This window comes from Heloderma suspectum, chromosome 12 (assembly GCF_057233095.1).
Source record: "Heloderma suspectum isolate Gila_16-S chromosome 12, 16-S_ref, whole genome shotgun sequence".
NCBI lineage: Eukaryota > Metazoa > Chordata > Lepidosauria > Squamata > Helodermatidae > Heloderma > Heloderma suspectum.
The window spans coordinates 3639475-3667164 of NC_139469.1; the positions used below are offsets into that span (position 1 = coordinate 3639475).

The following is a 27690-nucleotide window of genomic DNA, read 5'->3' on the forward strand; positions in this document are numbered from 1 at the left end:
CATCTTTCCTCATAGGACTAAGTTTTCCCTGATCACCTTTCTTGCCCTTCTCTGAACTCGTTCCAATGTATCTGAATCCTTCTTTAAAAGTGGTATCCCGAACTGGTCACAGTATGTGAGCTGAGGTCTGAGCAGAGCAGAGTACAGTGGAACTATCACTTCCCACAATTTAGAAACTATACTTCTATTGATGCAACCTAAAATTGCATTTGCCTTTTTTGCATCTCCTTTGGGAGATGACTGAGCCAAACTGAGCAGTTCTGCCTGTTCTGTGTCACCTGCCAGCATTTTGCCATCTTTGCTGAGCAGCTGGTTTACCATTTTACTTTGGTCTCCTCTTCTTTCAAACATATCTGACGGAGCCCTTTTTGTTACGCTTAGCATCCCTTGCCAACCTCAAGCTTTAGCCTTCCGGACACCATCCCTGCAATTCCAGGCTCCCTGCCTGTACACTTCCTTAGTGACCTGCCCTTCCTTCCACCTCCTACACATGTCCTTTTTAATTTTCAGGTCAGCGCTAAGCTTTTTGTGTAGCCACATTGGCTTCCTCCGCTATCTTCTATTTTTCATCCTTGTTGGGATTGTGTCTGATGGTGCCTTTAGTATCTCCTTTTTTGGGAACACCCATCCCTCTTGAACTCCTCTTCCTGTTAGGATTTTGTGCCATGGAATCCTACTTATCATTACTCTGAGTTTATTAAAATCAGCTTTCTTGGAGTCCAAGGTACACATCTGACTACACTCAGATTTGGTTTTCCTTAAATTCAAGAACTTGAGCATTACATGCCACTGTCCCCCAAAGTTCCTGCTACTTTCTCATCATCTACTAACTATTCCCTGATAGTCAGAATCAAATCAAGGATGGCTGATCTCCTCGTTCCTTCCTCCACCCTCTGAAGGAGAAAGTTGTCAGCAAGGCATGTCAGGAATTTCCTAGAGAGACCCTGCTTGGCAGAGTTTGGCCTCCAACTGATATCAGGGTAATCAAAGCCCCCATTACTACTAGGGATGCTGGAGAAATTTGAGACGGACTAAAATGAGCTCAGATTTCTAGGAATCCGACCTGCAGAACCCACTATGGAGCGACCCCTCAGGCCACACGGAGTCCGCAGACTTTCAGATTTATTTTTTTTTACTTTCCCAAAATTTACACATATGTATTCGTAGCAAAATGCGCAAGTTTCTGCTGAGGAAAAGTTGAATGGAATGGGGGACAATACGGTAAATGTTACGTACTAAGGTAAAGTATGTAAATTCTTATGAAACCTCTTATGAAATTATTTGCATATTTTTCTGCATGATGGGAAAAAAATTATCATCGGTCTCTGAGCAGACGACAGAACAGAAGGTGCCTGACAATCCATCAGACACAGAGAGAGCAGATTTGACACAGTCCGTACATCCCTAATTACTACTACGTCATTCTTCCCTGACATATGTGCAATTTGCTTTTGGAAAGCATCATCCGCATCTCTTTGATTGGGTGGTCAGTAGGAGACCCCAACTACAAGGAAGTTTTTATTCCTTCCTCCATTTATTTTTACCCAGATGCTTTCAACAGGGCCACTATGTTCATTCCCTTGAATTTCTGTGCAGGTGTGTACATTTCTAACATATAGTGCAACTCCTCCCCCCTTCTCTGGCTTCTGTTCTTTTTGAACAAGTTATATCCTTCGATTGCTGTATTCCACTCATGGGAGTCACCAAGTCTCAGTTGAACCCATTAAGGCATATGTACCTTCTTGAATCAAATGTTCAAGCTCCTCCTGTTTGTTTTCAATACTCTGAGCACTGAAAGCCATGAACTTTATGCTCCGATGACCTCCTTGCATTTCTATCAAGAGGCTTAACATGCCCCCACTACATCTGCTCTCCCAGGTCCTACTTTAGGGCATGAGACCTGATCTGTAGTCCTCCCCTCTGGGCTTTTGTCTCCAGTTTAAGGCCCGCCTGATGAAACTCACCATTTTTCAGGCAAAAACATTGTTCCCAGTCTTCATGAGGTGCAGTCCATCTCCCACCAGCAGCCTTTCATCCCAAAAGCATAAACCACAATCCCAGAAACCAAATCTCTCTCAGTGGCACAGGAACTGGTGCACAGACGTTTTTCCAGCCACTGTCTGAGACTAGGAATGTGCAAACCAGCAAAACCTGAGCTCAATGAAGTTCTCCAAATTCCATGTCAGAGCTCTTTCCAACTCGAGTCCATATCAGATTGCAAGTGTTGTTTTTTTCTTTTCACGTGAAAATCCGTGTGTATTTTCATGCGTATTTTTCCAAATGTACGCATCAATTGGGCACATCTTTGAAATGTATGCACTCTTCTCCCATTGATTCATTTTTCAAAGATACACATTTTTTTCATGCGCATTTTTCAAACGTACACATGCTATCAAAGACATTTGGGCAGGTCTGCAAATTGCAAGCTTAGAAATGTACAGACTTCGACCTCAGATTGCATCCAAGTCTGTGTTCAGTCTGGGACGTGTGAGCTGGATAAATCTTGATCAAAAATGAACTGAAGTGAATCTCTCACACATCCCTACCTGAGACTGGTAGGGCGGGGCCACAACCTTTTGCTGCCTGAGGCAACAGAAAAGATGGCGCTTCCCCCTTTTCTTATTCAGAAGCTGATTGGTCAGGATGGATTTGGTTTTTCTGTGTGTGTGCATGTATTTCTCTATTGCTAAATTTGCACAAAATTCCAGGAAGTTATAAATATGGTCCACAAGTCTGCAGAATCCACCTGACAGGGGGAAAGCCCATCCTCTGCAGAACCTGTAGGTCAGATTCATAAAAATCCGAACTCATTTGATTCCATTGATTCCATTCCATTTCTCCCTGGTAAACACCAGAAACTGGAGGTCACCTTCATACCAGCATGTCCTCAGTGATGGAGGGCCTGCAGCCTTTCTTATGGACACCCCCATCCCCACAGCTCAGCCTCTCATGCCAATTTCTTTCCCAAAGACCAGCTCACATTTCACCTCTTAGGAATCCCAGTTGGGATCTGCCTAGAGTGACTGAGACACTTCTGAAAACCCCGTTCATGACAGCTTCTGTGTTATCTCCCCTTTCTCTTGCTGTTGGCTGATGATGTCTCAGGAACCACTGGGGAGAGAGAGTGAGTGAGTGTGTGTGTGTGTATGTGTGAGAGAGAGAGAGAGAGAGAAAAGAGGTCTTGGCTTTCCTGATAAGAACATGCTTCATTTAAACACCCTCTGTCTATTGAACTCTAGTGTGAGCAACATTTTCCAGACCATCTGACTAGGGATGGTACCATGCACAGATCCAAAGAGTCTCCTGTCCAAATCGTATCTGGATTCTGGAGATGGAAAATGGGAACATAAGCTTCCCACAACTGCCTTGCATCAGTCATGTGTGCTGTATCAGAAGCAGGCAGTTTGGGATTCTGGGTTCTCTATGTCATTTTTGCTCACTTTGATTTGATTGCATTCCATTGGCATTGTAACAGTTCCCTGATGCCTGTTTTGGCTCTGAATTGGTAGAAGAAGAAAAATAGAAGGGCAATTGGGGGAGACCTAGCCTTATCCAATGCAGAATATCTGGCCTGATGCAATCAGATTGCAGAGACCCTTTGCCGCCTGTCGGGGATGCAGTACCAATGGCGTCAGTTCAGCACTGTCCCCTTATTGCAAAAATATCACCTGGACTCAGTTCTCGAAAATAATTCTTGCATTCTTTGCACTGGGGTAAGTCTATTATAATGGATGGAATGGTCGGTTATTAGAGCAGACAAATACATTAAGGGATAAACTACATGTCATGATAGAGCTTTGTAACCGCAGCTCCTTCTCTTTAACATTTTTCAAATAAACATGGAGATGGGGGAACAATCTGGATTGGGACTTTAGGAGAAGGGGGATTAAGTGTTATCCCAATGCTGTTTTCCTAATGAAAATCCCCAAAACTCACCCCCTCACCTAAACCTAAAGATTGTACATTATCTTAGAGACCCATATGGGCTGAAACGTGGGGTAGAAATGTTTGGGTAACAAGAAATACAAAATTGAAAAAATGCTGGGAGGAGCTCGTGGCCTGAAAATAGGGCCATGAAATGGGGGGGGGGGGCGTTGCTGTGGGATTTCAGTCCAGTATTATATCATACAACAGATGGAGCAGAGCCTTTGGAAATGGAATCAGGCTACCTGCATTGAGCAGGGGGTTGGACTCGATGGTCTTGTAGGCCCCTTCCAACCCTATGATTCTATGTAATGAGGAAGGGGGTGAGCTAAAGCAACAATTTGTGGTATGAAAATAGGGATAATTTGTGTCCCTGTTTCCAAATGAGAAAAAGGTTGGTGAGGAGGGTGTCTTCCCTCCAGTCTGAAGGCGTACAGCCCAGATGCAAGCTTAATGCCTCATCTGCCATTTAGGAAACGGAGGCCTAAAATTCTGTGTACTTTTGGAGTTCAAGCAGCAACTCTGAATGAGACAAAGTAAAGGCTTGAGAGAGAAGGCACAAGTTTCACAGCAATTAAAATCTGCAGCTATCTCAGCCTAGCAGGAACAGCAAACTGAATCCCAGAGCAATTAAAAAAAGATTTGAGATAAGCACACAGCGCCTGCTAATTTCTCTTTCTCTGCCCCCTTTGGCAACCCAAAGAGCTTGAAATGGCCAGTGGCGGTCTGTTCTCATTAATAAATGTAACCAATGGAGGAATTTTATATTTTTCACAAAAACTTTGAAATGGAAATTGGACTTGTCTGAAGTTTGGTCTCCCTATGGACAAGTTGAGGCTAGCTGGTGGCATTTGGAAGTGGCAGGCCACAGAGGCACCACTATTTTCATTTGGGCACATGGGCAGCCTCATGCCTGGGCACCTCTAGAGTCCCATTCTCCAACCTGGGCTCCTCCAGATATCTTGGCCTATGACTCCCATTATATCTGACCCTTGGCCATGTTGGCTGGGGCGCATGGCAGTGGCAGGCCAAGACATCTGGAGAGCACCAGATTAGTGACGGCTGAATCCCAAGGAGGGTGGGAGGGGGTCAGGGGTGCTAATGGGATTAACAGGCCCCTAAACTTATTTGTGCAAATAGGTAAGGCCTCAGATCTCCAGAGTGCATAGAAGAACCAGCACCAGACCCCAGAGATGGAGGAGAGCATCTAAACTGCATTTGTCACTTTTGTATTTTTATATATGCCACTGCGCAATGCCTGGCAATATATACAAATCAGAGTATTAAAGTTCCTTGAATTTCTGGCTACCTGATATATATTTATTGCCAGACATTGCATTATGGCTCATAAAAAAGAATGAACAGCACAATAATATGCACAAAATACACACACATACACACATATATTTACGGCATATATGGAGTAAATATATGCATATTTACTACATGTGATATGTCTTACTCCTAGGGATGGGCGAAAGAGCGATGTCTGACATCACTAGGATTCTCCAAACATCGTCTTGCCACTCGTCTCGTGCCCGATTCATATTCGCACTTATGATCACTTCTCACTCTGTGTGAATGGGAAACTTGTGCAAATCGAGCAGCAATCAAATGGGAGATTTGCGCAAATCTCTCCAAATTTAAGCAAATCACCCCAAATTTGCACAAATCTCCTAATATGTGCAAATTTCCTCCACAGGCTGATTCAATCTACTGAGGAAATTTGCACAAATTAGGAAATTTGTGTAAATCGAGCTGGGATTTTGGAATGAGATGAACATGAGCATGTGTTCAACAATTTGCAAATATTTTTTGTGGACACATGTTCACACTAGTATTTGGAGCTTCCAACAGGGCATGTTCGCGTGTTTTGCAAGCAAAAATAAAAATCTCATACATTCCTACTTACTCCCTCATAAGTGTGTCTTGCAGCCTAAATGAAGCAAATGGACACCAAACAAGCCTTCAGTTTTTTTCAAAACAGAGAAGGAATAGCAGGCCAGGGAGAGAATATTTGTTACAAGTTCACACCAGTTCCAGAGAAATTATAATTGGACACTATCTCTTGCTCTCTGTCTCTTGCTCTCCTTCACACACACACACACACACACACACACTTACTTTGGTTTCAGCTCAGCTGACCTTTAATTCCAAATCTTCATCTGCCAGACCTCAGCATTTTTTCTTAGGGAAATGATACCGAAGACATTAATGTCTCTTTGGGTTTTTTCTCTCCCCTTCCAAGGACATACAACTTGACTTTCCTGCATCCGTACTATCGGCCGGAGGAAGGAGAAGAGAATCCATTCATCTGCTCATCCCACCGGGATAATGGCATGCAGAAATGTTCCAGCATCCCAAACAGGAAGGAGTATAAGGTGGAGTGTACGTTGAGCTTAGACTCTTACAACCAAAATTCGTACACTCTGGACTTCAGCCACCGAAACACCTGCATAAACTGGAACCAGTATTACAACATTTGCAGGACAGGGGACCTAAACCCGCACAACGGAGCTATTAATTTTGATAATATTGGCTATGCTTGGATAGCTATTTTTCAGGTAAGGCTCCTTTTCCCTCCTTGCTTATATGGGTTACCCAGGTGTGTTTGGGATGCAAGATTGCTTGCGGAAGACAAGGAATCAAAGTGATTCCCAATTAGTATATTTGCACTCGGTGAACTATAATGCTCCTCGTGTACGCCAGCGCATGTCAAACTTTCTGCCTTCACGTGCTTTCCATCTTTCCAGGTTGGCTTCTCCACTATGGAAACGCAGCACATTGTAGAGGATTCTGAGAATATCTCCTAGAGCTTACAGTTGGTTCATGTGGGGTCTGTTTGGCCTAACAATTGCCCCACATGAACCAACAGCCGAACTAGATACGATGTGAACAGACCTCCTGATACCTTTTTCTTTGGGGGAAGGGGATTGGATCAGGGCTGGAGGAGGAGAGTAATCCCATTCCTTACACCACCTCACAAATGGAAACCGCCCACCCCTCAAAGTCATGGAGAAGAGAAAGGACAGAGGTAATTGGGAACGTGCCTCACACGGAGTCAGACCCTTGGTCGACCTAGTCCAGTATTGTCAGCACTGACTGGCTCTACCTGGAGATGCTGGGGATTGAACCTGGGACCTACTGCATGCCAAGCAGCTGCTCTACCACTGGGCCACAGCCTCTATGCGTGCTTTCAAGCTCTATGGGAAGGGCTGTAGCTCAATGGGAGAGCCCCTGTTTTGCATGTAGAAGGTCCCACGTTCAATCCCCAGCATCTCCAGGTGAGCTAGGAAAGAATCCTTCTTGAAATCCTAAAGAACTGCTGCCAGTCAGTGTTGACAATACTGGGCTAGATGGACCAACTTGACTTTCCTCCACCCGTACTACTAGCCAGATGCAGTGCGAGGCAGCTTCTGATGTTCCTACATGATTCAGATACCTGTCTTTTTCCCCCTTCTCAGCTAAAAGTAGTTTCAGGAGGGCTATTTAAATTGGGGAAACCATGCAATGGAGAAGAGCTAAGCCCTCTTCCCCAGCACTGCAGGCCTCATCCAAATTGGCCCTCCCCTCAGCTGCTTTTAATGGAAGAAAAAGAAGTTGGGAGATCTGATTGTGGCCACATCAGAATGGCCTATGTAGAACACACCCAACCATCTTTGTGTGTCTCTGCCTTTTAGGGGAACATCAAGAGGGGTGGGCCAGCTGTCTCCTGGGGAAGCTTGTCTGCTGCTACTTGTCTTCTCATTGAGTAGACCCTGGTGGAATTCCAGGGCTACCCAAAGCACCCTGATATGCACCAGACAGTACAGACCATTACATGGCATGATCACAGAGTATAATCAAGGTTTTATAGCCGGGGTGAAGAACCTCAGGTCTGTGGGCCAAATCTAGCCCACTTGGGGCCCCAATGCAGCCTTCTGGGGTTCCTCAGATGGCCACACCCCCTTCTCCCCCCCCAGCCCTTTCCCCTAGCTGCCTATCCCCCAACTGCCTATCCTGCCTTTCCCCCAACTGCCCCAAAGCCAGGAGGTTTCCTGGCTTTGTTTTGTGGGTGTTTTCCCCCAATCTAAGAAGTGGAAATTCCTCTCCTAAGGCTTAGAGACTGACACGAAGCTCAAACAGGCCAGTCTTTTTGGTATTTAGCTCCACCCCCATTTTGCCTTTGGCCCCTCCTACCACTGGAATGTGGCCCCTGAGTGCTTCTCTGTGGATTTGGCCCTCAAGCTGAAAAAGGTTCAGCGCCCCAGCTTTATAGAAAGCACATTTCCCAGTCACGGTGGCTGCAGAAATGACCGCCAGATTGCATATGCTGACCAGTTTGCAATCCACCGGATTGCATACGCTGACCCTTTCTCCCCAGGGTCAGGTCCCTGCAGATGCAATTGCATGGGGGAATTTACTGGTGTAAAGAACCGGCTCTGTGTCATTTACTCTGAGCCAGTGGAGGCTGGTGGCTCCAATGTCAGTGGGGTGGTAGATCCGCTCCGGGTTTCAGTCAGAACTCTAAAGGAGCTGTCCAAGGTCCTTCACACGCTGGAGAGCTCTTTTAGAGTTCTGAGTGGTTGTAACTGAAACCCGAAGCAGATCCACTGCCCCCCTGACACCGGAGCCACCAGCCTCCACTCCTCTGAGCAGTATACCATTTACGTGCAGAGTCATTAGAATATAAGTTGCGGTTGCATGGAATCGGTGGTGCAGCTTAGACCTGGGTCCTGAGCACAAAAGTCCTGGGCTGTGCAGCCTGGAGCGCCCCCCCAAATGACCACCCAAAGCATGGCAGGTGATGAGGGCCTCCGGGCAGCAGAAGAAAACTCCTTTTCTTTTTTCTGTAGTCATGATGGTGCTGTGACTGAAGTGAGTTTAAAATGCAAAAGTGCACATGCCCTGTTGCTGTTTTTAAATCAGGGTTGCTAAACGGTTTTGATGCTGTTCTAACATATCCAGAAGAAGAGAAATGTTAGTTGTATGCTGCACAAAGTAATACAGATGGATGTCTAAAGGGGGCCCCAATAATATTATTAAGTCCATGGTCTACAATTACCTGGCTGCACCACTGAATGGAATAGGTAGGCAACAGACAAGATGGGAGCAGAGGCATGCATCAGCTCAGAAAACAGCACAAGGACCAGCTTTGAGGCTAAGTTCCAGTCGATGCTATCCAGACAGCAATGTCTGTTGTGGGAGTAGATCCTGGCTGGGTGATATTTGCATCTGCAAGCTGACTGCAGGTGACGGTGCTTCTGTGCCTGTGTAGAGTATTGTTTTCCCCCATCATCAAAAAACCAGAGCCAGCTCAGATAACACATTGTAGATTAGAGGAAAATCTTGGAGGTCAGCTAAGGCAGCATCTCCAGAAAGCCTTGAAAATAGGGGCTCTAGAGGGAAAGAACAGAAAACCATTGCTAACAGACCTATAGCAAGCGAGGCCAAGCCCATGATCGAAGCGCCAAGATAGATGCTACATGAAACACACGGCTGCCACTGGAAATAGCAGCTGCGCATTCAGCTCCCCACTCTGTAACTTCCAGTAGACCTGACCTACCTGTGTTAGGATGTTCTGCATTTCCCGACCGCTGCTCATGGCTATATGGGCAGCAGAAATCCACGTTCTTCTGCTTCTCGATCCTTGCTAAACCTTTCAAGCATTTAGTGTTCAGACGGTCAGTTTGTACTGCTGCATCACCACAAGCAGGTGAGGGACATTGTTCCCTGCACTAGTGTTCCAAATAAGGTTATTTCTTTATGGGGGGGGGGATTGCAAAAGGGTTGTTGGTGCAAAGAACCATTGCTGGTTGGTCCTGAGGCATGGCCTGAAATCATATCATGCAATAACTTTGCTGAAGCTTAGCAAAACTTCAGCAAAGTCCAGGTCTGGTCAGTGCCTGGGTTGGGGGAAAGGTGGGAACCCCATCTATGCCGACAGGGGCCCCAAATAACCACCCAGAGAGTGGCAGCCAATAAGGATAGCAGTGGTGACAAAATGCTGGTGCCACAAGAGGTAAAGCACTACAACCTGGCTGCTGGCCCTACACACGCACACTCCTGGAAGTGCCTTTTTGGAAATGCCATGCCCCACCACATGACATTTCCAAGGGCACTGGAGGAACTGGGGGGGGGGGGTGTACCATAGCCAGAGCGAGGATTTTGATGCCTGCTTCACTGTGTTTCCGAGAGCCTAATCGTTGCTCTTGTAATCCTCCAAATTGCACATGTTTCGATGCTCCTCGTTTATTGTGTAATGGGCTAACTCTTCGCATCTATTTATGAGGAAGGCGCGTTCCGTGGCAAACGATGGGAAGCAATTATCGTATTATGGGATGAAAGAGAGGAGTTGCAGGGCCTAAATTAACTGTGAGATATTAAGATCCATCAATTGTACGTGATGTTCAAAGAGGAAGTAATGGAAGCAGTAATTAGAGGGTGCGTTGTTGTTGCCCCGTGCAGGATGAATTGCCCACCTCACTAAATTCCTAATTTGATCTGGGTTATTAGCAGGATAAGGAGTAGGATAAGGAAAAGCCAAAGCCATCCTAATGTGAAAAGGAAAGTACATAAAAGACTCTCTCACACACGCACACACACACACACACTCCCTGCGCAGGGGGAAAAAACCAAACTTTTAAGACCCCTTCTACACAATACACATAATGAGGAGGTAGAATTCTGGACTCTACCAATTTGGATTGCAGGTGGCAAGTCACATTTTTGAAAGGTCCCCTAGATTAAAAGATCCTTGCATGTAGTTATCTAGCCCACTAGCGAGACAGTTTTTAAAAATAGCCCCCTCCTTGATGCATGGAGTTGTTTGTTTGTTTGTTTGTTTGAATATGGGGAAGCATTCAGAAATAAGACCCTTCCCTCCTGTAGACTGAAGGGGTACAATCCACTATCATGCTAAATACTTCACATCCTTCATATAAAGTAATGCAGCCCACATGCAGGAGAATGAGGTGTATGTAAGTAAAACAATAAAACACTAATAACCTAGCACATCAGAGAAAAGGTCTTCTGGTCCAGCCTGTGCTGAGATAGTTTTCTATTTCCAGCAGAGGTTGTTTGTTTTAATTATTTGCAGAATGGAGCATTCAAAAATGTGATCCTCCTTTGAAGTGGGACAGTCCCCTCTCCCACCTCAGGACTCTGCCACCTCGTTCTCGATTAGCCTACCCAGATCAGCTCTTGCTGTGAGCACAAGGCAAACGCAACAAACAGTGCTGGGGTTTAGATTTCTTTTGGAGGGAGGCAGCATGCTAAGTGCTTCCCCAGTCGAAGGCACCGGGGGCGGGGTCGATCCCCCACCTGGCACAGTGTGCACATGCTTTCCCCCCTGATGTCATTCAGCCCACAGAGGGCTGCGATGTGTCATACACACACACACACACACACACACACTTCCTTACCCTAACCATTATAGCTTAGCCTTTGCCCTGACATACTAGCTCTCTATGTTCAGGGACTGACTGACTGACGGATTGTTCTTTGTATGGGTGGGACATTCCATCAAGTGAGCCCCCCACCTGCACTCTAAAGTGATATAGCCCAGAAACAGATTTACTTCCTCTGCGTGAACTAGCTCTATGCTTTTGCTGATCAATCTCGCCAGTTGACTCTAGCAGACTGACCCTCCATATATTCATCATTTGCTCGTTCAAAGTCATTTAGGGTAGTGGCCGTCACCACATCCCAGCTTCCATAAGTCAGTTATATGCCTTGTGCTATTGCCAGTTTCAGCGGAAAAGCCCCCAAGTGTTTCTATTTTTGAGACAGAGCTGATAATTCTTCTGGAGTGACACTCTCTTTCTGTACAGCTCACGATTTCAGAAACCACCGTCTATCTATCGTTCCCCATCGGTAGCCCTTATATCCCCATTTTCTAAGCTAGGAAGTCTTTTGTCCAGGGTTGAACAAAGAGATTGACAGTGGGCAACACCTTGGAGAAACATTACCTGATCAAAAGCTATCTATCTATCTATTTATTTAATTTCTTAATCGCCCAACTGGCCGGTCATCCGGCCACTGTGGGCGATGTACAATGGTACAATTTAAAACAGTAAAATTATACATTAAAACATTATTTAAAAATACCCTAACCCACCCCAAATGCCTGCCTGAATAACCAAGTTTTCAGTGCGTGGCGGAAGCTCATTAAAGAGGGGGCATGGCGGAGTTCCCTAGGGAGGGCATTCCACAGAGTGGGGGCCACCACAGAGAAGGCCCTCTCCATTGTCCTCACCAGCCTAGCTGTCCTGACTGATGGGACAGAGAGAAGGCCATCCGAGGCTGAGCTTGTTGAGCGGTCTGTCTGGTGTTGCTGGAGGCGCTCCTTGAGATAGGCTGGGCCGGAACCACATAGGGTTTTAAATAGGGATGTCAGAGAATTCTGCCACGGATCTCAGTGAGGCCGAATGCCAGTGCATTCGGCCCCCTGAAATCCATGGCAGAATGAAGCCCCCTGCCCCCCCACCCCACAAAAGTCACGCAAAACAGAGCACTTACCTGCTGCTGTCCGTGCTGACTTGCGAATGGCGGCCACATCTGCAGCCACCATTCACTTTCTCATTATAGCTGTGATAGGCTACGTAAATAATTACGTAGCCTATCACGGCTAATGCAGGGATGCCATTTGCGTTCCTGCGGAGGCCGTGATAGGCTATGTCAGTAAGTAAGTAAATATTTACGTAGCCTATCACAGCAAAATACAGGGACGCAAATGGCGGCGGCTATGGCCGCCGCCATTTGCATCCCTGCAGGCTGCCCAGCGGCTGGATGTCTGGCTGTGGGTGGCCCTGGCTGGCAGCTCCGTGTAATCTCTGTGAAGTGGAGCGCCTTCCCCCCCACATGAATGTCACCCTTCCAAAAGGTAAGTGACTTTCATACATCCCTAGTTTTAAAGGTCAAAACCAACACCCTGAATTTGGCCCGAAAAACAACTGGTAGCCAGTGCAACTTCTTCAGCACCAGAATGATGTGATCACGCCTTTAGTCAGGTGAGCTGCTGCGTTCTGCACCAGCTGCAGCTTCCGAACCGTCTTTAAGGGTAACCCCACGTAGAGCACATTACAGTAGTCTAGATGAGAGGAGTACCAGTGTGGTGTAGTGGCGAGAGTGTTGGACTGGGAGTCGGGAGATCCAGGTTCTAGTCCCCACTCAGCCATGGAAGCTTACTGGGTGACTTTGGGCCAGTCACAGACTCTCAGCCCAACCCACCTCACAGGGGTGTTGTTGTGAGGATAAACTGGAGGAGGAGGAGAACTATGTACGCCGCCTTGGGTTCCTTAAGGTGGAAAAAAGGCGGGATATAAATGTAATAAATAATAAACACCATGGCGTGTACTACTGATGGGAGCAGATGGTCGGGAAGGTAGGGCCGCAGTCGCCGTATCAAATGGAGTTGGTACAATGCTGTCCATCTCACGGCTGACACCTGTCCTAAGTCATAAGTAGATGAGTCTTTGAAGTGGGACGCGTGCAGCTGTACACATAATATAGACGCACATAATAAACAGGCAGGGCTGGCAAATCTTTCTTTCTTCAACAGATTGATGGTTTTTATCAGGAGTGGGGAACCTCTCAGTGGGGCCAAATTCTATTTTGGAGAACCTCTCAGGGGCTGCATTCCAGTGTGGGCAGGAACGAAGGCAAGAGGGGTGGGGGGAAATCATCAAACATGCCAGCATATTTGTGGCGGGATAAAAGTATCAAAGAGAGAGGAAGAGGAAGAGAGAGAGATGTGGCTCACTGGAACAGGCCGAAGGTTCCCTTCCCGTCACTCCAGAGTGGCCAGACAGATACCTCTGGGAAGCTCACCAGCAGGGTCTGAAGTCCACAGTTCCCCCATTGCTTGTCCCCATTATCTGCTCCTCAAGAGGTAGAGTGCCTCTGAATATGGAAATTCCATTTGCCCATAATTCACTGCTGCGCCAGAGAGCAGGGCTAAATCAAATGGGCTTAAGTGACAGGAGGCTAGATTTTGGTTGAATAGGAGCAGAAATGTCTTGATGGTAACAACAGCATGAAAATGGAACCAATTACCTGGGGGGCGGGAGGGGCCTCTCCGTTGCCAGAGGCCTTCAAGCAGAGATTGGAGAGCCATCTCTTGTGGATGTTCTAGCTCTGGATTTCTTGGTTTGAGCAGGGGGGTGTACTGCATAGGAACATGGGAAGCTGACTTATACTGAGTCAGACCCTTGGTCCATCTAGCCCAGTGTTGTTGGCACTGACTGGCAGGAGGGACCTTCCAGGGTTTCAGGATTTTTTCTCAGCCTTACCTGGAGATGCCGGGGATTGAACCTGTGACCTTCAGCATGCAAAGCAGGGGCTCTACCACTGAGCTACAACTCCTCCCTACAATGCCTCTACTGACTCTGTTATTCTAAGAAGAGCCCTGCTGGATCCAACCAAAGTCCTATCTAGTCCAACATCCTGTTTCCAGCAGTGGACAACCAGATGCCCCAATGGGAAGCCCACAAGACCATCCCTTGTTGGTTGTCCCCACACCCAGTCTTTAGAGACCACCTGCTGTTGTTTTCTTGGTCACACACCAGAGAAAGACACACATGTAGGGCTATGGTTTATGTGGCACCACACTCCTACAAGAGCTAAAGAAGTGGACATCTGGACAACAAACAGAAGATCATTCCACAAGGGATGGGTTTGCACCAGCTGCACACCCAGCTAGGAGCTACATGCAGTCTTTGTTCCATGATTGAATATATCTGCATGCTACCATTGTTTATCTCATTCCCATGTTACTTAGTTATTCATGAGAAATGAATAACTTTCCACACTTTCCATCCTGAATGGGGACTGTCAGGGCAGGGAACAACCATCAATATGATAAAGAGACAAAACAGTAGAATAACAGAAGGCATTTAAGCCTACCATTGGCAATGTGATGGTAAGTCAGAATGGATCGCCAACCCGCCCTCATAAAATATATGTCTAAACAGAATCATTGCCACGCCATCTCAACGCATCCAAGGAAGTCATTGGCAGGATCTTGCAGTGCCAAAGATTTTGTAAGGAGCCGTGGGCCGCTTCCCCATGTGGGGAGTCATAGAATGGTAGTTTTCCTGGACGGTGAAGTATTTCCTGGACAGTGAATCCACCAAGCTCTGGACTGGCCCCGCCCACTCAGACTTGCCATTGGGCCCTCCTGGACAGGAAGGGCTCTGAAGAGCTTCCTGTGTGACTCCTGCTACAATGCCTGGATCCCCCCGACCACAGCCTAGGCATGACGACCAAGGAGATGGCCTATGCCCTGCACTTCAGATGGTGGAGGGCATGCAAAGCAGGCTCTCCGACAACTGCAGTTCCATGTGGTGCCCACAGATACAATCTGAGGTGTCCACTGAAAAGGTGCCAGGTGGGATGGGGCCCTCATCCTGGGCCTTGTACAGCCTGTGCTCCTCTGAGCTGGCTGCATTGTATGGGTTGCGTTGTGTCACCTCCACCCTTGTGGTTGTTCTGTAGCAAGTCACGGCATGCAGGACGAGTTCTCCTCTGCTGAGGTGAGTGATCGAGATAACACGGAGAACTCCTGTTGCTGTTGACAGCTTCTTTAGTATCGTTCAGTATTTCAAGCTCTCTCTTTTTTTATGCTCTTCTGTAACCGTTCCCCCAGCTCTGAGAGAGAGAGAGAGAGAGAGAGAGAGAGAAGGTGAACATGTTGTTTCCTTGTCTTGGGCATTCTTGTCATGCTCCTGGCTTGCCACAGCTGCCTGGAGCACTCTCCAGCACACTGAGCTGCATCAGCAGGAAGAGGATTCCCACCTTGCAGATGGCAAATAGAAGGCCAGGGAGATGTCTGGGATATGACTTGATTAACTCGTCAATGGAGATGTTTTCTTAGACAAAAAACAGGCTTCGGAAAGCCATGCCTGTGTCTGCGGGATGGGGGCATGACCCACAATCTCTGCATTTCTCTCTCTCTCACACACACACACACACACGCACGCACACACACACATTGTTATTGCAAATGAATCCCTCTTTATAGCTTTGCACAATGCGTTGCTGCCAGATAAGCCAGTCTAGGGACTCCTGTTCTGTTTCGCTTGTACTGTGTGCTTGAAAGCTCTTGTGTTCCTTGAATAACGCCTCCTCTGGGGCAGAACGCATCAGTTAGGGAAGTGTGAGCCTGCCCCTTTATTTCCAAGGGCCTTTCCAGAGGCCTTGTTGGATGAGACCAATGGTACCAGATGGCCTGGGGCATTCTCAGCTCATGCAAATAGAGAAGGGCTTCCCTTCCACACCTCCCCCTGAATTCAGAGGTCACATTTAACTATTATATAAAGAGACACCATTATTCTTATTGTGAAAGTTTCTGTCCCATCCTCACCCCAAGGAGCTCAGAGTAGCACACGTCAATCTCTCCCACCCATCCATCCATTTTATCCTCACAACTACCCTGTTTCTCTCACTGATCAGTGGCACTCCCAGCACCTGTTGCTTAATTATACCTGGCAAGGGTCTAAAGATGCTGCTGTCATCCTACTCACACACAAGCGGAAAATGGCAGGTTTCATTTTTCTTTTCCTTCTTTAAGGAAAACACACTTGAGTCAGTGCAATGGCCCCTTTACACAACCCAGAAAGCATGCCAAAATGTGGGTCAAGGATATGCAAGCTTGTACAATTGTGTCCAGTGTCTCAGGCAGAGAGAGGGTTTTTTTCCCCATCAACTGCTGTCCGATCCTGTTGCCTGGAAATACCAGGGATTGCATGCAAAGCGGGTGCTGTGCCATTGAACTATGGTTCCTTTCCTAAAGTGTGCAGAGGAAGATGCCTTATACCAGCTCAGACTTTTGGTCCACCTAGCCCAGCATTGTCTAATACATAAGAACACCAGAAGAGCTGTGGTGGATCAGACGAAGCTTCTAGTCCAGCATTCTGTTCACACAGTGGCCAACCAGATGCCCCAATGGGAAGCCCACAAGCAAGATATGAGAGAATTTAGCACACTCGCAGTCACATTCCCCAGCAACTGGTGTACAGAGGCATACTGCCCCTGATACTGGAGGTAGCACATAGCCATCAGGACGGGTAGCCAGTGATAGCCTTCTCCTCCAGGAATTTGTCCAATCTCCTTTTAAAGCCATCCAGATTGGTGGTCATCCCTACATCTTGTGGTAGTGAATTCCATAGACTCTGCGCTGTGTGAAGTCCTTCCTTTTCTCTGTCCTGAATCTCCCACCAATAAGCATCATGGGATGACCCGACTAGGTTCTAGTATCATGAGAGAGGAAGAAAATAGTCTCCCTATCCATGTTCTCCACATCAGCCATGTTCTGACTGGCAGCAGCTCTCTAGGTAGATAATCGGGATGGGTGAACAGGCATCATCTTGCCGCTTGTCTTGTGCTCAGTTCTCATCTACATTTGTGATCACTGCTCATTCTGTGCAAATGGGAAAGTTGTCCAAATCTAGCAGTGACAGAACAGGAGATTTACACGAATCTCCCCTAATTTGCACAAAATTGCATCCATAGACTAAAGCATGGCTGATTCAGTCTATTGACGAATATTTGGGCAAATTAAGAAATTTGCATCAATCAAACTGGGAACTGGGAATGAGACAAATGTGAGCACAGGTTCAACAATTTGCAAATATTTTTGCCGGAAACACACATTCGGAGCTTTGAATGGGGCACCCTTGCATGTTTTGCAAGCTCAAATGACATGCTCATTCATCCCCAGTGGAGAAGATTCTTTCTCTTCTCCTGCTGCATGATCTTTTTAACTACAGATGCTGGTGGATGGACCTGGGATCTTGGCATGCAGACAGACCTGGGTTCAGTCCCTGGCATTTCCAGTTTGAAATGATCAGGGAGCAGCAGAAGGTGGGGAAGGTCTTTCTCCGGCTGAGTTCTTGGAGCACTTTGGCCCACCCAGAGTAGTCCAGGGATGAGTGAGAATTTCATTTCAGTTCTGTTTTGATCAGAATTCACAAGATTTGCAAAGTTCTCCACATTTGGGACAAAAAGAACCTGAGATTTAAGAAAATTCAAATATGAAAGAAAAAGGGAGAGCAATCCTATGCCTGCCAGACAGCATCTGGGAGACATAGGATTGTTCGGTTTCCTGGCTCTGAGGTCAGAAACAGGACTCCAACTTCAACGCCAGGAAACAGCTTTGTTCCCCATCCCCTCCCCATCTCCCTCATAGCCAGCCTAGAAAGAACTGCACTGGCTACCTCTCTGCCCTCGGAAAATGAAGCGCAGAGATGGGGGAAGGGGGGCATTCCCGGGGGCAGGGCGGGGAGGAGATGGGGGCAGCAACCATGGAGCAAGGTTGAAGAGCTTCAACATAAAAAGTAAATGGCAACCATGGTGCCATGATACCTTTCTTAAAGTTAGGTTTCCTTGCTTGCTGCACTCGCTGAATACGTTCATAAATAGTCATAGTCTCCCAAATTTGTCCCATGTCTCTAATCCCTTCTGCACTGGGCAAATTTAACCTTCCTGCATCCTTCCTCCTCTCTGGTACATCATAATTATTCCTGTTTCTTTTTCCCGTCTTGCTTCCCTGATCAACAGTAGTGGTGTTGGCAGGTGGGTGCCATAGCCACATCACCAGGCACTGGCAAAGGTGCTCTGGCATCTGGTCATGGCAGCTGCAGCATTTTTCAGGTAGGGTGTTGACCCTTGGGTGACAGCTAGAAAGCACATCTTTGAGCCCACCGCTTCAGTGGGGTGGATTTCCTTTTGGCTTTCTCCTGCTTAGCATTTACATGGTGCTTTTTGAGTGTTCAAAGCACACAAATCTTATCTCAGTAATCCTTTAAACAGCCCTGTAAGGTAGCTCAGTATTATTCTTATTACAGATGGAGCCCTAGACTGAAAAACTGTGGCTTGCTGTGATTTGAACCTGGGGATCTTTCTTTCTCAAACGCTGGCAAATGTTTGTGAACAATTTTAGCATGTTCTTTCGCATCGCCTCCAATTGTATGGCTTTACCATCCCGTTCTTATTTAATCGTCAGATGCCACAGCATCTGTTTTTAATCTTGTGCAGAGATTGTCCTTTCTTTGCTTTGCCTTCACCCCGTTACAATCCCTGGTCTGCAGCGATGAATGACTGTCCATCCCTTCATTTAGTTCAGCATTTGACCAGCTCTTGTTTGTCAGTGTCGCGGTTGTTCTGGGCTTCACATAATGAATTGCTTTGGGGTCCTCTGCCAACCTTTTGTCCCTCTGCTCTACATCTCCCCGTTCCATGGCTGGTTTGTGGACACTGTATGAAATCCTTTTGCACTGTCACAAAATAGTTAATTCCATTCTCCACATGCCAAGATGCAGCAAATCCTCAAGCTAATTAGTATGATAAATCAAGCCTCATGAATTATGTAATGAGGAACAATTTATTATCCATTAGTGGAACTGCAGTTGATCAGTGGCATTTATGTGTGGAGAGATGGAACCTGCATTTTGAGTACCTAAGAACATCCAAAGAGCCCTGCTGGATCAGGCCAAACGTCCACCTCTCTCTGGGTTGCATCTCTTCAGTTGGCCAGTCGTGGTTTGTAGGACTGAATGTTGTCCCATACCCCCAAAAAAGTTCCCTGCATCTAGAATGCAAGCAGGTCAGGTCAAAGGGTTTTCCTTAGCCTAGCCTTTTCCTTGCCACGCTAGTTTTCTATGTGAGGAGAATTTTTTGACCATTCAAGCACATGAGCCCTCACCTGTAGTTGGAAGTGGTCAATTCCAGAAGAAGGTTGATGACCTCAGTCAAAACTAGGTATTACAGAGGGAAAGGAGGACAGTAGCATCCAGGAGTCCCCAACCTTTTTGGGTCAGTGGGCACATTTGGGATTTTGATAGTGTTGTGGGTGCTCTCACAAAATGGCTGCCATGGGAGGGGGGCTTGCTTATTCATAAAATGGCAACTATGTTGGGCTTGGCCAGCCACAAATACTCATTCCCCAGAGGGCAAACTAGTGAGGCTAAAAGAAAAGCAAATTGTGCAAGAACCTAAATACAAGGCAGAGGTGGGGCGGGGAGCTGGGGCAGGGGGCACAAGGGGTTCTGCAGACACACTGGTGCCCATGGGTTACATAACCTCAGGTTAAGTGTTGAACTGAGTCCAGGGAGACCCAGGTTCAAATCCCAACTGCACCACAAAGTTCAGTGGCTGACTTTGAGCAGCCAGCCACTATCTCTCAGCCTAGCCTACCTCACATGTAGAATAGTGGAGAGGACTGCATATGCTATCCTGAGCTCCTCAGGGGAAGGATGGGATTTAAACGTAATAAAAAAAATACATTTAAAAAGTGCGAATACCCAGACTTAGGTTGACTAGGGCAAGCCAGTTTCTTTTTTGTTCCAGAAAGCAGAACTAGATCTAATGAGCTTAAGGGACGCTTGGGTAGATTTCAGTTGAACATTAGGAGAAACATTAAGAGCAGTCCAGCAATGGGATCCATGACCTGGAGTGATGGGCTGTCCCCCATTGGGGGTCTTCAAGCAGAGGTTAGACAGCTCCGGATTTTCTACATTGAGCAGGGAGTTGGGCTAGACCCAGTGGGGGCTGGGGACTCTGATTTTGGTGGGACTGTGAATCTATTCTGGGTTTCAGTCAAAACCAGCCAGAACTCTAAAGGTGCTATCGAAGGACCTGAACCCATTTTTGGGCTAGGGTTCAGCACCTTGGATAGCTCCTTTAGAATTCTGGCTGGATCTGACTGAAACCCAGAATGGATACACAGCCCCACCAAAATCGGAACCACCAGCATCCACTGGCTAGATATACTTTTTTAGAATATGGTAAGCAGTGTATAAAGCTATTTAATCAACAGCAGCAGCAGCAGGGGTATCAAACCTCTTTCAGCCCACGGGTCAAATTTAATCTTGGAGAAGCTCTCAGGGGCCACATTCCAGTGGTTGCCAGAGCCGAAGGAAAAAGGAGTGAGCCAAGAGTAACAAAACTACCAGCATATTGTAACGTAAAGCTTGTACTGCCAGTAACTAAGCCTTAGGAGAAACATTTCAGCCTTTTAGAATGGAAGACACACACAGACACACACACACACAAGCCAGGAAACCATTAAAACATGAATGATCTGTGAAAAGGGGAGGAGCCAGTGGAAGGGGCGTGGCCATCAGAGGGACCTTGGAAGGCTGAATTGGGGCCTCAGGTGAGCTACATTTGGCCCAGGGAGGTGGGGCTGAGGTTTGACATCCCTGGGCTAGATTCAACTCTATGATTCTAAGTAGCTCTAAGTCTAATGCCAGAAGGACATATTCAGTGGAAACTGTATGGCCTAAGGCTAGCTGGGACTTTTTGGAAGCAAAGCCACATTGGAAGGGGGTTTGTTTGCAGGGGAGAAATAAAGGGCAGGACTGAAACAGCTTCACCCTTCCTTGCACTGCTTTTCCCCTGCAATCCTTTCTCTACTCATTCCTCTCAGCTGTGGTTCCAGCCCCATATATCTGTCTCGAACATGGAGCGATGTCTAGAATTCTGGAAGAGTTTTGGTGGGAAAGCACAGCGAGGAAGGGTTAAGCAGTTTTCTGATCATCTGTTGCTTCTCCCTTGCAAAAACAAAAAATCCCAGCCATATCCCGTTTTTCTTTTCCTCTGAGGAACGGCAGCCAAGTTTCCGAGACATGCCATGGTGGCCAAATGTGTCGGTCCATCCAGTGATGGAAGCAGACAGCTAGAAATTCTTTGGCAGGTGAGATATTTCTCAATGCAAGAAAGAAGAAGGATTCTTCAAAAGGGGAGATAGCTTAGGCTAGAGCTGAAATCTTGTTGGGTTTTTTTCTGTCCAGAGAGCTTGTGTCATGAGCAAATCCATTAAATTCACGAAAGGGCTTCAAAATTATCGCTGGAGGCAAAATTAGCTGCTGGGCACAGGACAACGAATGCACCTTATTCCCTGGTTGGAGCTCATTAGCCAAATCTACATGCCCTCAAAAGGGTAAAAGAGACACAGATAAAAGGCCCCCAGAAATACATATAGAAGACTTTGTAAACTCACCAAGAACAGCACTGCAATTATTCAGTGTCCTCTCCCGCTACCATGCAATCTTGCCTTGAGATGACTTACAAACCCTCCTGTTCAGGCCAGCTTACTGGAGAGATGGGAAGCAAAAACTGGAGCCATTGATGAAAACTTTATCCAGTTTCCTGCAATAGGGTTTTCATGCTCATAATAACAGACATGCTGGAGGCGAGAGTGGGGCTGGTGCAGAAACTCTGTTGCAGAGGAGTGGGAAGACAGGAAGGAGGGAACGTGGCTCAGTGGTGGAGCCCCTGCTTTGCATGCAGAAGATCCCTGGTTCAATCCCCAGCATAGGACTCAGAAAACTCCTGCCTGAAACTGTGGTGAGCCATGGCTGCCAGTCAGTGCAGACAACACTGGGCTAGATGAAGCAAGGGGTCTGACCTAGAATAAGACAGCATCCTGTGCTGTCTAAATTCTCCTCATCAGAATTTCTTCCCAGATTTTGGAATCCTGTATCACCAGGAAATGTTTACTGCAGCAGAACTGATCATTTTGTAAGCTGTGGTCCTTCCAGATTTGCTTCCCTGGAAGGTGCAGCAAGAGGGGGAATTTTCCAAAATTAGTTCACGTATATTTATTTGTTATTTATTTTCCTGCTGTGTGGGTGTCCTTGGAAAGGATTTGGGGAGGTAGCAGGAGTGTTGTTGATGTTTTTAAAGGGCAGGCACTAAAGTGGAGGGCACAGGCAGAGAGTCCGCTAGCAACCTCCTGAAATTCATTGGGAGGGGCGTTTTTTGCCTGGAGGCAACTGGAGCAGAAGGCAAGGTGTGCCAGCAGTACACTTATAATCCTGGAGCAGAAACAGAGGCATCCACTTCTCTGGTCTGCTGCTGCTGTTGGCCGAGCGAAGCTGCTCAGATAACACAGAGGGAAAGGAAGGCAGAAAGGCTTGGGGCAGGAGAAGGCAGATGCAGGACAGGCCTTGGAGAGGAGGAGGCAGGCCAGATCTATGGTGTGACCATACTTAGAATTCTATGTACAGTTTTGGCCACCGTACCTAAAACAGGACATTGTAGAGTTGGGAAAAGGACAACTAAAATTATCAAGGAGCTGGAGCAACTCCCCTATAAGGAAAGGTTACAACATCTGGGACTGCTGAACTTAGAAAAGAGGCGAGTAAGGGGAGACATAATAGAGGTGTACAAAATAATGCATGCTGCGGAGAAGTGAACGGGGAGACATTTTTCTCGTAAAGTTCAATGGTGGGAGATTCAGGACAGATAAAAGGAAGGACTTCTTCATACAGCTCATAGTTAAACTATGGAATTCCCAACCATAAGATGTGGTGATGGCCACCAATTTGCACAGCTTTAAAGGGGAATTAGACAAATTCCTGGAGGAGAGGGCTATCAATGGCTACAAGTCCTCATGGCTCTGTGCTCCCTCCAGTATCAGAGGCAGTGAGCCTATGTACACCAGTTGCTGGGGAACATGGGTGGGAGGGTGCTGTTGCACTCATGCCCTGCTTGTGGGTTCTTGGTCAACAGCTGGTCGGCCGCTGTGTGAACAGAATGCTAGACTAGATGGACCCTTGGCCTGATCCATCAGGGCTCTTCCTCTGTTCTTCTGAATGGATCATCTCATGGATTCATAAGCATAACTGAGTGATTATGAAGCTCTTTACACCTCATTAGAAACACCAAGGGAACAATTTGTTCTTACAGGCCAGCACTGAAACATTTCTGGCTGATGGTTTCAAATCGTTATCTCCCTGCAATTGCTATGGGCCTTTCTGCCCCCGTAGTTCTCTGGCCAGCTGGCCCTCGCCGTCCCTTCCCCTTCTGTTCTCCAAGGTCAGGGGTGTTGAACCTCAGGCCTGTGAGCCAAATTTGACCCTACAGTGTTCCCCAGAGTGCCAGTCGTTCTGTTTCCTCCTGGCTATTGTGCTGTTGCTTTTTGCATTCTAAAAGGCTGAACCACCTCTCCTAAAGATTAGTTACTGGCACTCAGAGCTTTAAGCTAAAATATGCCGTTATTTTTGCCCCGCCCCTTTTGCCTTTGGTCCCGCCCCTTTTGCCTTTGGCCCTGCTCCTTTTGCCTTTGGCCCTGCCCCTTTTGCCTTTGGTCCCACCTCTTTTGCCTTTGGTCCCACCCCTTTTGCCTTTTGCCCCACCCCTTTTGCCTTTGGCCCCACCCCTTTTGCCTTTGGCCCCGCCCCTTTTGCCTTTGGCCACCACTGGAATGTTGCCCCTCTGGGACTTCTACAAAATTCAGCTCCTGAGCTGAAAGGGGTTCAGCAGCCTTGCCCAAGAGCATATGAGGTTGTTTTCGAGCTCTCCTGTTATCCATAGCCGCCTCTCTGCTATCTCCCTACCTCGATGGGCCCTTCCTCCAACTCAGAACTTTTGAAGTCCCAAATCCTTTCTTGTTGCCCGGGGCAAAGTCTCCTTTGCTCGCTCTGGAGCTAGTTTGTGATGGAGTTTAGCAGCGCCCTGCAGGAGTGGCTTGCCAATCACCTTAATTGAATGTTTTGGCATTTTTCCTTTGCCAGCGGCTGGTTTCTGGTTTGCTGCCTAACCTTGCCTGAAATTGCTTTCTCAAAGCAGAATTAAAGTTGGTGCCCCTGGTCACTTTTATCTCCGGTGATTAAAACAATTGCATGATACATTAATACAGCTGTCAAGTGGCAGCTGGATTTGGAAGGGAAAGTTTGAAGCTGTTTAATTGGTCTCCTAGCAAAGGATGAGCATGTAATATGTTGATATTGAGACAAATGTGCAACCATGTAATGTTTTCTTCTCAGTCTGGACTAAGTAGATCTGTGTCCAGAAGAGATGAGGGGAAAGGCAGATATCAGTTTGATCAAGAGGCTTAGTGAGGGCAGCAGGTTAGGCAGAGCAGCAAACTCTCCAGTGTAGATGAAAATATAGTAGTGCTTGTAACATCACAATTCTCGGACCAAGTCTTCCTGCCTGAGGCCTCCTCCCAGCACCATTACACATGGTTACAAACTCCACTCCACTTTTTACATACTCTACTCACAACACAATAGTCTGTCATCTGATTTAAAAGCCAAGAGGGCACTTGCTCTCTCTTTTTTCTCTTTTTTAGTAAAGATAAAGTTGAAGCATATTCCAGCAGGGTCCTGGTGACACTCTGTTGCAGCAAAACCAACCAAGAGTCCAGTGCTCATGCATTTATGTACATCAGGATTCCCTTTTTGCCCAGCTGAGAACTCCATGAGCCAAATCAACACTCAGACCAGAGGCTGCATTTCCAAGGCTTTAATTCCATTTACCCTAATGAGGCATACAGATGCAAATTGCAAAAGTTCCGGTTGTTCTTGCCTCACCTCCCCCTGTTCGCTATCACTCCCGGGGATGTGTGAGGGGGGGGGGGCTCTCCGTGCAGCTCTTCCTCAGAATCTGAGCTACTCTGACACTCTATATGTTCAGAGGCAACCCTGACATTGTGCATGTGTGACATTGATAAGATACATCCCATAAACTTGGGCATTTAACTTCAAGAGACCCTGGGGAGGGAGCTGAGCTTTGAAGAATGATGATTCTAGCAACTCACACTAACCGCTTTTTAACAAGGCGTCTCCAAAACATCAAGAGTATGGATGAAATGAGGATATTGGCTTTTGAGGGATCAGAGAATAGGGACTGTCCCTGGGAAATAGGGACCACTGGAGCACATGAATGTGCAGCCTGACACAGCAAAGCACATTCAGCCACTGAAACCTGCTGGCAGGAAGAAGACAATTGGAAACCCGCCACTCTGCCCAGCTGCTGCCCAATGGATGGCAGGGGTGAACTTTTTTTGCATAGCAGCTTCTGAGCGGGAGCAGCAAGAAGCTGGCATTTCAGCAGTTAGTCGTACCCTCAAATATCCGCAACCGTTTCTGATTTTTAAAATAGACCTTTCGACACACGTTATCTACCCCGATCCGCTGTGTGTGGGGAGGGGGGGAGAACAGCAAACAAAGTGAATGCCCAGGAAAATAAACGCAGGAAAAAAAACATTCTGCTTGGAGTCGAAGCAACGAGGCGAGTGCATTCCACCCAGTGTTGTCAGATTCCAACATCTTGATGGAAAATGCAGCCACTCTTGCCTTTCCGATTTCTGTGTGGCTTTTTTTCTGTGCTGAGGTGCGGGCCAGGAGAAGCTGAAAGAAGCACGATCCTGCCACCACCACTCAAACAATAAGAGTAAGAATAAGAATAATGGACACCACTCCCTCATTTGCTTATTCCAGTTTAATCGCCTTCCCTGCATCCTATTCAGATGCTGCCAGCCCCAAAGCAAATGTTCAGCGAAGAGGCATATCCAATATGTTCGGGGTCTGCTGGCTCATTTTTCATTGTGAAGGGAAAGAACCAACCTGTTTCCTCAGCTGTTCCAGCCGGCCTACAAAAAAGGCCCATCTAAGGCAGGAAAGAGACAGAGGCAGCGTCGTCGGAGCTGGGATGGGGATCCTGGCACGCTGCCAAAGCACGCAGCTTCTTGGGTAACTGGCAGCGTCTTGGCTTTCCCCGCAAGACGCTTGCCAGCCTTGGCTTCCCCATGCAACAGCGCAAATGATTAGTGCGCTCCACACCCAGCCAGCTGCCTCAAGTGCAGTGGAGGCAGTGAGCTTGGCAGTCGGTGACAGGGACGGGAGAGCAAGCAGTGTTCAAGCTGGTCTCGGTTCTCTGTTTCCCACCCCAGCGCTCGCCTCGCCCCGTCCTTTCTCCTGAATGCAAGCATTCTTTTTTCCAAAGAGGAAAAGTGCACATTGTTGAACATGCAAAATGTATACTTTTCCAAGCACACCCCCAAACGTGCAATTTTCCCCCACAGGCTAAAGCATGAAAATATGGTTGAGGGGATATTTTTGGTTTGGTTTGTTTGTCTGTTTGTTTGTTTTTTATATATAAAAGCAGACCAAATATCCAAATAAGTATCCATTCGCAAGTGGCGTCTATGTACCACCCATTCAAATGTTCAAAGCACTGGAAGGTCTTCAGTCCATTGCATTGGTAGATAATTTAAAAGAGCATGTATGTCAGTAAATATTAAGGAGTGTTCCAATACAAAATTTATCTGTAGAATGAGCTGCTTCCAAAAAGGGGTAGCTACTGGACATGGCCAAAACATATGCTTAAAAGGAGCATTAGCTGCATTACAGCTCCAACAGTTAGCCGACGTATTAATTTATTAATTTATTTATTACATTTCTATACCACCCAATAGCCGCAGCTCTGGATTTACAGCATCTCTACATCAGCCGAAAATCCTGCATTTAAAATGGGGCTTTCTGCTTCTGTTTTAAATGCCGGCTCACAACAACTCCCTTTTTCACCCGCTTCCTTTCCCCCCTCCCCTTTCCCCCTCCTTCTCCCCGTGTCTGAGTCTTCCATTATCTTTCGTTGATCTTGCTCCTCTTCTTGCCGCTTTCCCTCTTTTCACCGAGGGAACTCAAGCGGAACACAAGGGGGTAATTTGATAGCTCATTATCTGCGATCTATTTAAAAACAGAACAAAGGGCATTTAGTGCAGGAGACGCCCTGGAGGGACACAGCGTCAAGTAAAGAGCCTGCAAACTTCCGTGAAGGAGCAATCTCAATCGCAGGATAAAAGCTCCATGTGAAGAAAGCCTTAGGCAAATCCTTATCAAAGAGACATTGCAGCATCCAAAAGACATTTGGCAGAGGGTGTGGTATGTGCCTTCTTGGAAGTGCATACTTGTTCGAGTGCAGATTTTCAGAAGTGCGCTCTTGCACAAGTGCGCAGTTTCTAGTGCAAGTGCAAGCTCAGGAAATTGCAAAAATCTC

The 27690-nt window shown here is 47.0% G+C and overlaps 1 protein-coding gene across 1 annotated transcript in view; it reads left to right on the forward strand.

The window, feature by feature from the left end:
- CACNA1H (calcium voltage-gated channel subunit alpha1 H) overlaps positions 1-27690 on the forward strand; it is a 419417-nt gene that overhangs the window by 260484 nt on the left and 131243 nt on the right. Inside the window, exon 7 of the mRNA XM_084818118.1 lies at positions 6173-6488. Coding sequence (XP_084674244.1) covers positions 6173-6488 — 316 coding nt within the window. The remainder of the gene's footprint in view (positions 1-6172; positions 6489-27690) is intronic.